Raw genomic sequence first — 16,238 nt, forward strand, 5'->3', positions numbered from 1 at the left:
ATTCCTCCAAATTATTAATTCCCGAAATACAATTCGCATTATTTTTTTAAATTACAATTTTTTTTATTTCCGCAAATAAAATAATTTCAATTGTTTTTCCTAAATCCTTTGCTATTCCGCCAAAATATTATTTTCCAAAACTTCGACTTCCGCATCCAATTTCGAATATTACCGACCAATATTACGCAATTGGACATTGGATACCCCCAATATATCGCAACCAAACCGATTAATACGAAAATATTTAATGCAACGAAAAAAATCTTGCGGCGAAATAACGTAACGCATTGTACCGCGCAATTTATAATAAAAATAAAAAAATATATCCACGGAATAAAAAAAAACGCAAAAAAACGTGGGGACGTTCCGTCGACAAATAACCAAATTTTAATTTAGCGACGCAATTAAATATAACGCAAAAAAAATTAGCAAAAAAGGAACGAAACCAAAAATAAAAATTAGGGAAATATAAATTATTTAAAGTTAAAGGGATTTGGCCAAAAAAAAGAAACCTAATATTACGACCAAATAATTGGGCCGGTACCAAAAAGGCCAGGTGGGGTTACACCCCTTTTAATAATATTCGCCCAAAAAAAATACCGACCGGTAAAATAACGATTATTTAAAAGCCAAATTACGAAATTTTACGTAATTTTACGTAACGGCCAAAAAAATGGATTTTTATAATTTGTAAAATTTTAATTGAAAATTACAAATTAAACAAATTAAAAAAAATTACATTTGGAATATAATTTATATAAAATACGTTTATTACCATTTAAATAAATTCGATTTTAGGATTGTTTAGCAGCAATTAAATTTTAATTAACCTCAATATTTATTTGAGAACGATTATAATTTCACCCCCAGTTATTGAAAACCCCAGTTACCCAATTAGACGTTCAATTGCTTCAACCCACTGTATTTTACCATAAAAATAGGTTACCCGATACTTTGATCGTAACACAGGGCAGTTTGCCGCGCGTCAATGTCAAAGAGATGGGATAGACCGCTGCGCAATACATTATGTTTTGGTCGTTCGACATAATGCGCATGGCTGGTAGATCCCCGAGCACAGATGATATTTTAATCAAAGCAAAAAATGCCAACTACACTATCTCTTCTGGCTTCTCTTTCAACCCAATCGCGTATGCAAGCCAATCGCGGAACGGACCCTCGACCCGTTTGCACAGCTCGCGCAACACTGCCACAAGAGAATAGATTTGAATAATATCGTTTGTAGACCCGACATCAATAGGCCCGATAATCGTAATATTTTGTCCCCGGTCGCAAGCAAAGTAAAGACGCCAAACATGGCCGTGACAAAATAGAAGCGGCAATGTGACGATGCGCTCCGTGGCCGGATCGATGACAAAAAGCTCACTGATGCGGCGATGCCATGCAGCCGTCCAAATCCCAAGTTGTGCGCTGCCTGTGGTCAATGCTATCTCGATTTTGGTTTGGATGCTTATCCCGATGGGTTTCAGTCCAAGCGGCTCGTAATTGCACTGGTTAATGGAGAAGCAAAAGCTTTCGTTATTAAAGTCGTCCAGAAAATGCCGATCTGGGAGATGTAGCTAAAGCTTGTGCACCTGGCAAACCACAACAGGTGTTGTCAAACATACGGACTACGATGTATTGTGGCCTGAAGTTATGTACAGTAAATTTCCTGATTCGTCCTGCCAACATTGGTGTGGGTGTCTTTGCTAGAAATCCGGCGGTAAGTGCTTTCTTATCTCACCTTAACTCTCTCCCTGTGCTCACTGCTGAGACTCCAATATTTGTAGAAGATGGCGCCGTTCATAATAGCCTATGCTTCTAACTTTGGGATAAACTGGTTTTCGTGGATGAAAATAAGCGGCGAGATCGGTAGGGATACTGTCATAAGCCTCATTGGGCATTATGCTGGATATTTGGCGAGTGCTATTGGTCTGGGAAATTCTCTTCATAAAAATCGCTGCCAGTATATACATTTACTAATTCTTGATGTAGATCGTAGCCGGCGGCAAGGGTGTAATACGCATTTTGTTTTTGCAGGAGGCCGCATGCACTCTGGGGACCCAGGCCTCAAAGTGCAGGTTTGCTTGCGCTGGAGGAAGACAGTGGCCAGGGGGTTATGGTCAGGAAATTGCGGAGATAGGGTATTTATAACGTTGCGTACCCCCTGTTCGGCACCCCCCCTGTTCGGCACCCAAAAATAACAACACTTTTATTTTTATCCTCCAACTTCTATTATAAATATCTCGATGAATCTGTCACTTTTGGATTTACTTTTTTCTGATTTTAATTCTCCATTTTCCAATGAAGCAATATACTGAAAAACAGCTTATATCTGCCATTAACGACGTCAATAATGGCAATCCAATTGCAAAAACCTCCCGAAAATGGGGAATACCTAGGTCTACACTTCAAAGTCGACTTAAAGGTTCTCAACCTTATAAAAAAGCACAAAGCCCTTTTCAAAGGCTTTCCACGGAACAGGAAAAGCATTTGGCTGATTGGGTACTTACCCAAACAGCTTTAGGGCTTCCGCCAACGCATCAAGAATTACGCTTTTTTGCCGAACGAATTCTTCAAGCCGCCGGAGAGACAAAAGGCCTTGGAAAACGTTGGATAACTCGTTTTTTGGCTCGTTATCCAATCCTTAAAACCCAAAGGCCCCGTCGAATAGATAACGCCCGGGTTAATGGCGCTACTACGGAGGTAATTAAATCTTGGTGGCTTTATATTACGAACCCGGTTATTAACGCTATTAAACCGGAAAACCGTTGGAATATGGACGAAACCGGTATAATGGAAGGCAAAGGATCTAATGGCCTAGTATTAGGGCTTAACGGGATCCGGCCGTTGCAACGAAAAGAGCCCGGAACGCGTGGTTGGACGACTATAATCGAATGTATATCGGCTACGGGCGTTGCCCTCCCTCCCCTCGTTATATTTAAGGGAAAAAACGTACAACAACAATGGTTTCCCACGGATTTAAGCCCTTTCGATAATTGGCAATTTCATGCAACCGAAAACGGGTGGACAAATAACCAAACGGCTATCGAATGGTTAAAAAAGGTGTTTATTCCGTATACCCAACCTTTAACCCCTGAAAAGCGGTTATTAGTTTTGGATGGCCATGGATCACATATAACGGACGAATTTATGCTTCTTTGCTTGCAAAATAATATTCAACTCCTATATTTACCCCCTCATTCGTCACACGTTCTTCAACCATTGGATCTATCGGTTTTTGGGCCGTTAAAAGAAGCTTATCGACGTCAACTTGGATTTGTTAGCCAATTTTGCTGTTCAACAGTTATTGGAAAACGAAATTTCCTACTTTGTTATCGAAAGGCCAGATTAAAAGCATTTATAGCAAAAACCATTCAATCTGGTTGGCGTACAACGGGGTTATGGCCGGTAAACTTGGTTAAACCACTTTTAAGCCCTTTTTTGTTAGAAAATAGCAACGCCAACGTTATAAAAGATAAAAACAACGGTTTGCAAAGGGATAAAACACCGGAAAGCCCAGCCCAAAAAATTAACGACCCGTCTTTACTTATTTGGAAAACCCCTAAAACGACCCGAGATATCCGACTTCAACTGCAAAAACTTTCCCAATCCAACAAAACCAACGCTACTTCACGTCTTTTATTTGCAAAAGTCCAAAAAAGCTTCGAAGCCAAAGATACCCTTTTGGCTAGCGCCCAGCAAAAAATCAGCTTATTGGAAGCACAACTGGAGGCAATACGGCCGGTTAAAAGGAGGAGGGTGGTTCCGGATCCAAACGAGCTTTTGGTTAACAAACAGAACATTATTGGATTGCAGGAAAATGATATAGAAAATTTGGAACCTTTAGCTGATGAAGAAGAGGTTAATGAACCGGAGAAGCGTGAAAACGATTGTATTTTTGTCCGTTGATAATTTTATATTTAAATCAGTTTATAAAAGTAGGCATTTCGTTGTTAGATTTTCAGGGTGCCGAACAGGGGGGGGTGCCGAACAGGGGGTACGCAACGTTATGCTGGGATTTTTCGCCGAACGTCTGCGACTCTGCGGAAACAGACCTTCAGCTCCAGGTTTTATCGATTCCTATTTCCCAACCCCCGTAGAGCTGGGCGTCATCAGCTGCTCAGACGAACTAACCAAGTAGGGTGAAGATGGTGCGCCGTGGGCTCGTGAACGGTAACGCTGTTACGGGCCTGCTACGAAATCACTTGTTAGTGTCTTGCCAATAGAGAACCAAAAGCTTACTTGTATTTTGCTACTAGTCATTGTTGTCTTTTCTATGTATGCAGCATTTTTCACAGCATTATCACCCGATGCCCGTTGCAAAAGTCGACTGCAAACCGCAACCCACCAACTGTCACTATCGCGGCTTCCACATCTTCTTTGTGTTCCTGGTCATCTTGCCGTACCTTCTGCGCCGCAGTTCCCTCCTGAATTTCCTCAAAGATCGAGACGAGTAACATTCGGCTCAGCTTCCTCGCCCGGGGTGATGATTGTCCTATGTGTACAGGCCAGTTCCCCAAGCTCGGCGTTGGCATCATGAGCGCATCGGGTTGGATCGGGGGCAAGAAGACTGTCGTCGAGCAAGTTCTGCAGCAAGGACAATGCGCTTCCAGGCTGCCCAGGACACAAGAAGACCTTGGCCTGCGACCTGGGACTGACTTGACAAGTTCTCTGTGCTTCTCCCCAATCACACCCTCAAGGCGCTCTACAAACGCGAGCGTGGCCAGCTGGAACCCACCCCCTCGCCCGCCGTCCTCACCTCCCTCGACGAGATACCTGGTTGTGTACACCGCCTCGGCCACTTCCGACCTGGGAAGGACGTAGTCCCCCTCGAGCAGCTTCTTGTTCGGCCTCCTGCCCTTCTCGGCCAGCAGCTCCTCCAGCCCACGCTTCTGCCGCACAGCTCTCCTCGGCTGTGTGCGTGCGGCAGGCAGCTTGGCCTTGTTCTTTGCGACGGCGGCACGGCCACGGTCCCGGTGCAGCTTGTCGACCGCGGCTCCGCACAGGTGCATGTGGCGGCTGACTTCGCTCTGGTGCCACTGCGGGACGCGGGTGCTGAGGAAGTGGTCGAGGCAGTAGAGCTCGCCGCGGGTGGGCACTTGGACTTGCGCGCTACTGCTGCTGCCGCGGCTGCCTGCGATTGGTCTCATGGTCCATGGTGGAAATTGGGTAAAGTCTTTGTTGGCGATAGGGTTTTGCGATTCGGCTTTGTCCATCTTTGCTGGTGAAGTTTGATGTAGGCTGGATGTGGTGGATTAGCTCAATTGTAAATGGCGATAGCTTTTGGATCGTAGCTGTTATAGGTAAAATAATTATGGCGATGGTACTGGAGCGACTGTTCACAATGAGTGTGTCGGTCCGTTGCGTTATCTTTAAGCGGATTTTCTTTTGTTGGGTGCCACAGCCCAAGTGTTCCGTACAATCGCCGGTATTTAAGCAAACAAAGGCAACTGTCTCGGGCACCTTTATCTGGTCCGAACATTTGCCGTTTCCGGTGGCATCAAGCCTTTGATACTTTAATTGCTCACAGCCAGTCTTAGTCTCGGGCCGAACGGACTTTTTGATGGCTGGGTAGGTACCTACCTACCTTAGTCAATCGAACAAACCAATGCGAGCCGCCCAGCGACAAACAAACCTCATGTCACTAGACAAGAAACACACTGCTATTTATCCTTGTGCGTTACTGCACCATTTGCCATCTATGATCAAATTATCCTTGCACTTTTGCCCAGGATACATCAGTCTTGCTTGCTAGATCGATATCTGTAGTCACTACCCAAACGACATCCAATCCGCCAAAACCTCTGCCCCCCGCCCGTATGCAAGCAGTGCTTTCGTGAACTCGTCGACATCTGACGACCCAGACTCCTCAAGTAGCCGATCGAGACCCCGGCAGAACACTGGATGCCGTGTCCGACTCTGTCTGGTCAGGCTCGCTATCCACTCTCCAGGCGATGACGCATCCCAGATGCCGCTCCTCCCCGTGAATCCTATACTCCCCGGACATGTAGCAAAGCCTTGCTTCATGATCAGAAAGGCCGCCTCGGTCAACGCGGCCACTATCCACACGCGGCGCATAGACTCGGACAGGATCCAGGCCCTCCATGCAGAGCTCGGTGTGCCGTCCGATCGCAGCTGTGTGATTGAAGGTTGGTTAAGGAGTGTGGCCGGCTCGGGATCCAGGTTATGGGCTGCGACTTCGGTGGCCGCGGTTTGGAGAAGCGCATCTGCCCAGGTGGTAAGCGTCGACAGGATGGCCTCGGAGTGGGCGCGGGCCCGCACATCCCCGTCAAAGAGCCCGATGACCTGGAAGACGAGGAGCGCCTGCACACGCGCCAATTGTTCCATGAGGTTTGGTATAGCATCAGCCCCCAGAATATTTTCGGCCAAGGTTCTTTCCCGAATCAGGTTCCCAGACCAGTCTGTCGCCGTCCGTAGCGCAATCCTCCGACTGGTCGGGTTTGCGGCCGCCCGGTACACCTGCCAAGCCGCCAGGGCATGCTGCAGATGGCGTGAGAGTTCCGATCCGTACAGCCGAGCGTGCACCAACGGGCAGTGGTTCTCGCGCGTCCACTGGTCAAGCCATAATCTCAGTTGGTCGAGGAAGTATTCGAGCCCGGAGTCGGGGTACGTGACGCGGTTGTCTTCTCCGATGTGTACATGGCCGATTTCCCACGAAGATGGGGTCAAGAACCAAGAGGCGGCATCGTCGCTGGAATTCTCGCCCGATAGCTGGCTGACAGTCGCAGCCGGGTGGGGTACAAAGAAAGAGCTGTCCCCCGCAGTCAACCGGGCATTCTCGCTTGCTGACAAGTCAGACGGAGACTCGGTAGCGGACTGTGTCAGGGATTGAGGCGAGTGAGGAAGCCTGTCTTGAGGGACTGTGGCCGGGTAAACGCAGACGATATTTTGCACCCGGCATCGGCGACAAGTGGGCGATTGTCGACTGCATTTGCGCTTCGACCTGTTGCAAGCAGCACAGGCAGGGTGTCGCTTTACTAATCCCGCAGCCTCTTCTTCGAGGGTCGTCATGATGGCTATTTAGAGTACCTACCTAGGGACCATGCGACCAAGATGGGATTGCTTAAAAATACGCCAAGAATGTGCGGGATGATGGAAAGTGTCCGCCCGCAGCGTGCGGGGGATTAAGTCGGAATGGTGCTGACTGAGCGCCCAGTGGCTGGCACTCACAACTGATGCACCAGTCAGTTTTTAGCCCCTGTAGAGCTTTCCCGCAGCCAACGCAAAATGTATGCGGCAATCGCCCGCACACATTTGAGCACATATCAGTGAACAAGTCTACCAAGAACTACCTAAGCAAACATGTATAAAACAAAGCACTTATTGCTGTTCAATTCACGTCTGCTCGTTATGGTCATCTTCAAACTTTCAAGAAGTTTCCATAGTTTTGTCGACTTATTCAATCTCTTGTAACTTTGTCTGTCAGCCTTGACTACTGCTATAGCCGGCATCTCGCACAATCCTCTATTACCAATTTACCACATACCACCTTCAACATGAGCCTTCCATCCCTCAAAAAATATCACAAGGGACCCTACCCTGCCATCTCGCCAACCCTTCCACAACTGGTCCAATCCGGAAAGACCGTCATTGTCTCCGGCGGTAGTTCCGGCATTGGCTATGCCATCGCACGCTCCTTCGTGGCAGCCGGCGCTGCACGGGTCATCGTCCTTGGACGGCGTCAAAAGGTAGTCGAGTCTGCCGCGACAACCCTCAACAAGGAAGCCGGTCGGCAAGCCGCTGAGGGCAGAGCGGTCGATGCCTACAGCCTCCCTGCCATCGAAGCGCTCTGGTCCAGCTTGCATGCTCAGGGCATCTATGTTCATGTTCTGGTATTGAGCGCAGCAGCCTTCGGTAGCAAGTCTCCCATTCTGGCCAACACGGTTGAGGATACCTGGAAGGATTTCGAAGCCAACGTGCGTGCTCCGTTGGCCATGACTGTTGTTTTCTCGAACCAGAAGACGGGTAATGAGAGACGGGTAGGTCAACAATTGGATACTTCTAGAGCGAGGGCTTAGTAGAGATCAGGAATGCTAACTGCTTTTGTTTAGTTCCTCGTCAACATCTCAAGCATTGCGGCCTACATGTGGTCGACCATGGGCCCGGATCGCCCGACATACGGCCTTACCAAGAATGCCGGCACAGCCCTCTTCCAGCAGATCGCCAAGGACACAGATCCCAACAACATGCAGGTTGTTAGCTTCCATCCCGGAGGGGTCCTTACCGAGTCGGCACGCACGGAGGGCTATGCTGAAAGTGGCTTTGATTTCGATGACGGTGAGCCCCTATGGAGCCCAAAACATGTCTAGTATACTTTTTATTTGCCCTTTGAGGGATATTGCAGCTGACGCTATTCAAACAAAACTAGAGAACCTTTCCGGCAACTTTGCCGTGTGGGCTGCAAGCCCCGAGGCTACCTTTTTACATGGACGGTTCGTCTGGGCCAACTGGGACGTGTTGGAGATGAAGGATATCATTGGGCCGCGTGTTAAGGAGGACGAGCATTTCCTGAAAGTGGGCATCGAAGGTCTCTCGGAGAAGAATGGTGGTGCGAGGTTTTAGACTGGTTTGAATTTGGTGCATGGATATGGACCGGCCCATATAGGTTCTTGGATATTTTAGACTGCATCGTGATATATCTCTCCTTTGATATATTGATAATCCAGAAGCTTTAAACTGGTTCTCACTCCTTTATGCCAGGTGAGCTACGCTGGCGCAAGGAGGTAGACATAGTTTGATTGTGGCTTCTTGAATTCTTTGATTTTATGCCAAAATACTCGTAGGATGAATTCAAATGGTTGGTTAAAAGCCGCAATACGCTACCGGTAAACCTGCGTGTTTCCATCGTCGGACTGCCATATACAAGTCGCCAGTAGTGCATCACGGGGCTTCGATTAAATCCGAAAACAGGTCTGCAATAAGGCTACTACATATTGGCGCAGGAAATACGACATGAGAAACTTATACATGCATGTGCGAGTGTTGATAATCTACCTAAAATAGAACTAGATAGGTCTAGTGCTTATTGTAAATGTCGGGCAGTCCGAGGTTACATGCTGAAGCGGAGCAAATCGCTTATTTTGCCTAAATCGAGGCACCAACCAATCCCTAGAATGTGAAGCTCCGGGCAGACCTTGGCCGGCTTGTCGAGCTTCAATATCAAACCTGGGCGCACTATTTCGCAATTAAAACGAGTTTGTTATAGCGAACATGAGTAGTATTTTCCTCGCAGGATGCACGAGTAAGTCGATTTTAAGCTTAAGCTTGTTGCCCTTGTCCACGACTAATCTGTGAACTGTGATCGACGACGTTGATTGAATCGGGCGCTTGCAGGGCTTCAATTTGATAATAATAAATCTTACATGTAGCATATTTTCTATCTGGCAAATAAAATACAGAAGAAAAATTGGCATTCAATTCGGTCGCACTTGCCAGTTGTCTCTCTCCCTTACCGATATTTCTTCCTCATAAACCCTTATCCCCCACATTGCTTACTTGCTTTTAGGGCCTGAGGCACCCACCCAATTTTGCAGCCGACGCATCCCTTTATCCAAATTCTTTCCTCTCGTTTTATTACCCGTCATCCACGACTGCAATTCATCTGGTTCCCCAACCCACTTAGCCTAACCCATCAAACGCATTCCAGATTGATAATATTTTTTGATTTTATTCCGGCATCCCGAGGATCTTGACGCCTTGGAGTGTCGCACAGCGCGATTAACCGGTCGGAAACCAGCACGAAATCGCTGTGCTCTCTCTCTGCCCAGCAGAGTCCCAGACCGCAAGCGCCAGGCCGGGGTTTGTCTTCTCCCTCGCGCTGCCACGCGTTAACGCCCAGAGTGGCCGCCCCCCATCTGAAGCCATTCCTCATGGTAGCGCAAGGACTTGTACGGTAGATGGAACACTCTGTTTCCAGAGGTACGTGCGGAAGCGATCCATTTTCGCTCAAATATTGCTCTCTCACTTCTTTTGGCCTTTCTTGGCTTTCCTCGCCATCTTTCTTAGCGTTTTATCTCAAACGCGCACCACATATCTGCCAGATATCCGGGATTACGAGCATCGCTTCCTCCCCTCCCCGTCTCACCAACCCATCACAATTTTTACGCCTGCGGACGTTTTTATCCAATTTCGCCTTGGCATTATTCTTTGTTTGACACGCAAAACCCACATCCGCATAAGATTTATGCATATTATTTGATTATTTTGGAAGTCAATTGGGACAGGCGGATTATCTATTGGTGCTTGGAATTCCAAGCTTTGCGAGGTCTTTCACAGCTCAATCATTCTGAATAATTCCCAATCATGCTAATTGGTGGTTCAAAGTCAATGACTATCATCGCCGGTAACTCGGTCCACATTCAATCCTAACTCGGACTTTGTTCGGTTCCCAGACTCGGATCAGTCGGATGCAAAATGGCGTCCGATTATTTAAGCGATTATCAGCAGATTCTTCGGAATCGTCCTTTACCGCCGCCGCCACCTCAAGTAGATGACCATGTCAGGCGGGTCGAGGAGCTCCGTAAGGCCCTCGAATTCAAAGACCAGGCTGCTGCTGAGGAAGAACTGGCCGCTTATCAAGCAGAGCAGCAGACTATGGAAGCTGAGAGGGCTGAGAGACAGAGGCTGTTCGATGCCGCCCTTGATGGACTTGAGTCACTTGACCATGATGCCGCCTGGCGTGAATCTCAAGAGTCATTCAAGAAGATCTTGGACCGATTTTATGAGCAGAAAAAGTCGACTCTGTTTGATAAATATGAGAAAGCCAAGCAACAGCGCGCGGCCATGCGCAAAGCTGAGGAACATGCCTTGGATAAACAGATATATGAGAGGGTAAGTTTTCTTTTCTCGAATAATCTCTGGTCTCCATGGCTAATCTGAAAATAACTCTTCTCCAGATAATATCCCAACGCCGCCATTCCATGACCACAACTCCGAGTCAGGAGAAAATACAGCCCCTCTCAACTCCAGAGGTTGTTGCCCCGAGGACTCCGGCCGAAACGCCTCCGCCGCTAGACTTGGTTCCCCCTACTTCGGACCGGCGGCAGTCTACATCCAATGCATCCACCAATCCTCCTGACAGCACATCCTTGACCTTGTTGACGTCGCCACAGCACTCTGATGTTCCTCCACATCCACTAGCTGGCCAGTCAGATGGTGCCACCCCAGCCATGACAACCTCGCCAGAGGTTTCCGCGTCAGTTCTCCCACCTGCGACAATGAATCTTGCCACTATCCAGGCTTCGCAGAGCAAAGCATTGGAACCGATCTCGCCCGTCGATGCAGAGGATGTGAATATTCACGAAGCTCTTTCACAAGCGAAGCTTTTGGTAAGATCCTATCAAGTATATTTTCTTTAACATAATATTGCTAACACGATGAAATCTGTCGATAGTCCAAGCGTGCTCGCGAGGATGATATTTTGCTGTCAAAGTCCAAACGTGTCAGGACGAAAGCGGATCAGATCGCACAGAAAACATACGGCATCGATGCAAATGCGAATGCTGTTGATCAGACTCCGTCGGCAAAGGTGGTTCACAGCCGCAAAGGAAGCACCACCTCTGGCACAACTGTTCCAGAGAGTGCACAGGACCTGGAAACCCATCAAGACTCCTTCCTGCAGGCCTCAGCAAACAGCTCTTTGTCTGATATGGATACAGGCTCTTCAGGCGAGAAGCTTGAGCAGCATGAGACTGACGTGAATTCAAGGACAATCACGATGAAAGAGATAAGGAGCGACAAAGCCTATGGCAAGCAAAGGTACCACTTTATAATTCAACAGGACGGCAACTTTTGGATAGCAAAGTGCACTGAACATGGCGTCCATTTTGGGAAAAATGTCAAGCAAGGGGCGGCAAAGCATCTCAATGGTAAGGCCCATGGCTTGAGCAGACACCGTGACCAAGTACTGCGCCTGCTTGGCTATCGGATCACCGACTGTACAGAGAAACTGGCAAAGGAGAACAACGAGGATTTTGAGGCCAAGTTGAAGAACGGCTACAAACCTTTAAACTTGATTCAACACGGGAAGCCAGATCATGTCGATGTTGAAGAAAAAGTTTCATCCCCAAAGGTGACACATCAACCTCCAGAGCCCAAGAAAAGTTTAAAACCATCAACTGTGTCTAGAACTCAACCTGTCGCCGGTGACCTGTGGGTCGGCTATATCGAGCGGGAAAAGGTTCACTATGGGGTACGGATCCTACCTCTGGTTGCCGACAGCAACGACCCATTCCTGCTGCCGGTTGGCAGAACGCCGCTTTGGAAAAAGGATACCGACCTACAGGACCTGCCGTCATGCTACATTGCAAGTGGCCCAGACGATATCCAATGGGCACCGGGCTACGAGGATGGTGGGCCTCGGGTCGAGGAACGCGAGTATCCTGTTTTGGTGTTTGACGGCGATGAAACTTACGACTGGATTTCTTTAGCGAACCTGGAGCCTTTTGATCTTGAAAAGAAAGATAAAAAGGTATCTCGATGGAGGCATGCGCGGGATGAGTACGCCAGGCTGCGTGGGTACAAGGACTACTTGCACATGCAGACGGACTTTGGCGGAACGAGGACAAACAGACGCATGTCTGAGTATCCGGTTCCGGGAAAAATGTATGCGACGCAATTCAAAGAGGATGACGAGAACGGGGTTTTTGGAGTCATGGTGTTGCCGTGGCTCCCTGAGCTTGCCGAGAAATGCCCCAAGGCAGTCAGAAGCCACGTGGATCGGCTTATGAAGGTCCAAAAGGATGATTGGATCCCGGATTGTTATTTGACGACTCCCGAGCCGAAAATCATTGGCTGGGCCCCTGATTACGCAGACGGCGGCAAATCTGTCCCTGATCGCCAGTATCCCGTACGATGGTTCGATTCGGGAGGTCACGTCGGCTGGGTACACGGTTCCACTCTGCTTGGCTTTGACTTTGAGAATGACCATTGCGGTCAGGATAAGATACAAAGGTTCAGTCAGGCTAGAATGGAATATGCCAAGATCTTTGGCTACAAAAACTACGCAGACATGAAGGCCAAAGCAGGCATTCCCGAGACGATGTCACGGCCAATATCGGCGGGTATAGTATTGGAGCCTGACTCTGAGTCTGAGGACTCTGAGTCCGAGCCTGACACCGAGGGCTTGGACAAAGATACGAGCAAGACGGAAGACCAGGCCGCGGAACAAGGCTTCGAGGAGATGGATCTGGACGCGGATGCGGACGATCAAATCACTGGCTCGGGTACTAGTAACGACGATGCCATGCCGATGGACCTGGATGTCGACGATCATCAAACTGCATCTGGCGACAAGGCTTCACAGCCGGGGGAGACGACTGTTACCGATAGCGACAAAGCGATGCCGATGCCGCAAACCTCTCCCGCTACCGACTATGCTACGGTGTCGGTCGTCTCAACTTTGCAGCCGACGACGGAGGGGGTGGATGTGGCCACAGCGAAGAAGATGGCAACGGTGCCAACCAAGACAACTTCACAATCCGTCCCTGTGCGCTCGGTAACCGACCCACGCGCTCAAAGCGTTGACGGACCCATCTCCACAGGCCGCAGAGCATCATCACAGCACGAAACAATACAGAAACAACCTGCACGGGCAACCAGCTTACCCGCTGTTGCTCCTGCGACTCATGTGGAAGTTGCTAAAGCTCAAGAGTTGGAGAGAATGAGACGTGCGCCCCTGAGGTTGAAGAAGAAGGTTCCTCCCATCGGCCCACGGCCGAATGCGAACTGGGTCATTGTTCCTCGCGTGGAAAAGCCCGCAAACTCACCGAAGGCCGTCACAGAGACGTCGCCTTCGGCCCGCCAGTCGCCACATGCGTTTACCACGGCTGGAGAGACGACTCGGGCGGCCGGAGTTCCTGCTGTTTCTCAGCCGCAGACGCCATCTCAACCCCCTGGAACGGCAACTAATGAGCTAGAGGTTACAACTTCGCAGCCTACCAGCAGCGAAAAAACTTCGGTGGTTACCGCGCCTCTCATCGCAAACACAAAGTTTCCCAAGCCAGCAACGCAAACTGAGGCCTTCCCTTTGAGGACCAACCCTAACCTGGCACTTCCACGTCGGCCGCACGTTATGGAACCTGGCGGCTATATGATGACTGACCAGGCACCGCAGACTTTGACGCAGCCAGCTGTGCCAGTCCTCAACCCTCAGGGATGTGCTGGGATTCCTGCAAAACCTGCAAATATCAAGGCTCCTGCTCTACCCTCTAAGCCTGCTGCACCACCTAAAACGGTCGGATCTAAAGCTCGAACGATTGATGTGGGTGCCCGTATGCCTGTTGCCCCGATGGCAGTGATGGGTCTGCCACAACCTGGGGCGCAAATTGAGATTCCGACCCCAACTAGCCAGCTACAAGGGCAAACCCGACGGTCGGCACCCCAGATGCCCGTTGCCCCGATGGCAGTCGTAGATCTACCCGAGACTCAGACCCCAAAGAAGATTCCGGCACCGACTAGCCAGGGGCGAGACCAAATCGGGAAACCGGGCCTCCAAATGCCTGTTGCCCTGATGGCGGCCACAGGTCAGCCTGAGGCCCAGACTTTGACTTCAACCCTGGCTAGCGAGGGTCCAGGGCAAAGCCGAGAGTCAGGTGCCATTCAGCAACCTTCAACATCCCTATCGTTTTTGATGCAAACAGCTAGGAACGCGCTCCAGGCCGCTCAACCCACTGCGGCCCATGAAGCAGGCAGCGTGGCAATTGAGGGTTCCATACCGGATCGAGGTGGTTTGTCTATTAACACGAGCCTAGCTAACAGCAAGCCGCCAAATGCCACACTGACCTCATCGGCCACTCCCAGCCTATCGGCGCTCAGGAAACAGCTTGACAGCGAACCCTTGATGCTGTGCGCATACTCTGCGGCGGCCACCGAGGCTCAACTCGCCCAGAACCAGCAGACCTTTGCAGCAGAGTCGTTGTTCGTCGCCATCGACCGCAGCTCTGGCGTGGTCAAATCCGTCCCGGGCATGCCGATTCAAATTCTCATCAGGCCCAGGGAAGTCAAGCGCTTCCTGGTGGAGCGGCTTGATGACGGCACGGGCAGGGCGACTCTCTTTATGAGAGGCGACGAGCCGGTGCAACGCCTGCATTTCGCCAACATGCCCGGTGAAAATAATAAGAAAGTTCTCCCGGGTTGGCGCAGCTGCAGTTTTCTGCGGGGATATGTGGAGGGTTTTGACGAAGGTGTAACTGTCGAGCGTATTTAGCCCCCAAGGCTTGTGATGGTTGGCACTGAATGTTTTCTCTCCTTTGTCATTTTCCCTTTTTTCGCCTTGGTCTGCGCGAAAAACAAAAGCTTGTGGACTTCAAGGGGCTTCGCATGTTGCGGAAAGCTGCACGTCACGTTGTAGCTGCAGCTTTTTAGTTTCACAGTCCGCTTCTATGTCTTTTTTGTTGCATACCTAGGTTACCCTACTGTCGGAACTCACCGACAGGTTCTGCTTAGCATTGCCAGCACACGTGCAGCAACATTTAGGGGGTACAGCATCTCTGTAACCGGCTTGACAGGACGGCTCTGCAGAAACCAAGTTTCTTTTTAAAAGTTTCAGGAGACACTCAGACAGTGGTTCTGTGTTCATTATGTTTAGAATATTTAGGAAACTCAAATTCTGTGTCAAAGCAACTTGGGCTTGAACCTGCCTTCATACATTGGCGTGAATGACACTGTGGCTTGCGATGCCCGGGATATAAATCCAGGGTAGGTTATGATTGGATGCAGTGTCTTAAAGGTGTGGCTGAAATATCTGGTTGTTGTTCATTAGGTACTCCCTTCACCTTGCCTACCTACAGTAAATAGCCGAGGTACATTGGATCGACCGACACTTTGCGTTGACTGACGTGTCCATCTGAAAGTTCCCAAAACTAGATGCTTAAGATAGGTCACTGATGCGATGATATTGAAGGCTAAATGGGATAGTGCTACTTGGACCGCAGTTCACCTGGGCTATCATTTTAGGATTTAGTAAACAACTCAGGTATTTTTATTTTAAGCAGCAAGGCAAGTCAATAATCACATGCATGCATTCGATTCTGTTCTTGGCCCCGACAAGTGGGACATCAGATGGGACCCTCCATTGCCCACTAACCAAGGTTAAAGGCGCTATAGTCCCTGGGCATTCCGCCGCCTGGACCGCCGCGCTGGAAGCTCCTGTGGGTCCCTTTGTGATTCGGCAGGCGGGGGAAATAATCAATCGTCAGCAGCAAGCAGCGCAATCTGAC

At 49.3% G+C, this 16,238-nt stretch overlaps 5 protein-coding genes across 5 annotated transcripts; 2 read left to right on the forward strand and 3 right to left on the reverse strand.

Annotated features, from left to right (window-relative positions):
- Positions 1-1,109: 1,109 nt before the first annotated feature.
- Positions 1,110-1,804, reverse strand: MGG_09789 (uncharacterized protein; the record flags this gene model as incomplete). Its single annotated transcript, XM_003717507.1, has 2 exons — positions 1,110-1,508; positions 1,742-1,804. 2 exons carry the CDS (start codon positions 1,802-1,804, stop codon positions 1,110-1,112), a joined length of 462 nt encoding a protein of 153 aa, XP_003717555.1.
- A 2,426-nt stretch (positions 1,805-4,230) lies between these two features.
- Positions 4,231-5,472, reverse strand: MGG_17263 (uncharacterized protein). Its single transcript, XM_003717508.1, has one exon. The coding sequence runs from the start codon at positions 5,214-5,216 to the stop codon at positions 4,293-4,295; it is 924 nt and encodes a 307-aa protein (XP_003717556.1). The 5' UTR covers positions 5,217-5,472; the 3' UTR covers positions 4,231-4,292.
- On the reverse strand, positions 5,454-7,121 carry MGG_17264 (uncharacterized protein). Its single transcript, XM_003717509.1, has one exon. The coding sequence runs from the start codon at positions 7,030-7,032 to the stop codon at positions 5,773-5,775; it is 1,260 nt and encodes a 419-aa protein (XP_003717557.1). The 5' UTR covers positions 7,033-7,121; the 3' UTR covers positions 5,454-5,772.
- Positions 7,122-7,517: 396 nt separating this feature from the next.
- MGG_09785 (uncharacterized protein) lies at positions 7,518-8,687 on the forward strand (the record flags this gene model as incomplete). Its single annotated transcript, XM_003717510.1, has 3 exons — positions 7,518-8,000; positions 8,073-8,298; positions 8,390-8,687. The coding sequence occupies 3 exons, from the start codon at positions 7,518-7,520 to the stop codon at positions 8,581-8,583; spliced, it is 903 nt and encodes a 300-aa protein (XP_003717558.1). The 3' UTR covers positions 8,584-8,687.
- An 807-nt stretch (positions 8,688-9,494) lies between these two features.
- Positions 9,495-16,073, forward strand: MGG_09784 (uncharacterized protein). Its single transcript, XM_003717511.1, has 4 exons — positions 9,495-9,939; positions 10,345-10,851; positions 10,917-11,348; positions 11,414-16,073. The coding sequence occupies exons 2-4, from the start codon at positions 10,435-10,437 to the stop codon at positions 15,224-15,226; spliced, it is 4,662 nt and encodes a 1,553-aa protein (XP_003717559.1). The 5' UTR covers positions 9,495-9,939; positions 10,345-10,434; the 3' UTR covers positions 15,227-16,073.
- The last annotated feature ends 165 nt before the right edge of the window (positions 16,074-16,238 follow it).

Source organism: Pyricularia oryzae, chromosome 4 (assembly GCF_000002495.2).
Source record: "Pyricularia oryzae 70-15 chromosome 4, whole genome shotgun sequence".
Taxonomy (NCBI): Eukaryota; Fungi; Ascomycota; class Sordariomycetes; order Magnaporthales; family Pyriculariaceae; genus Pyricularia; species Pyricularia oryzae.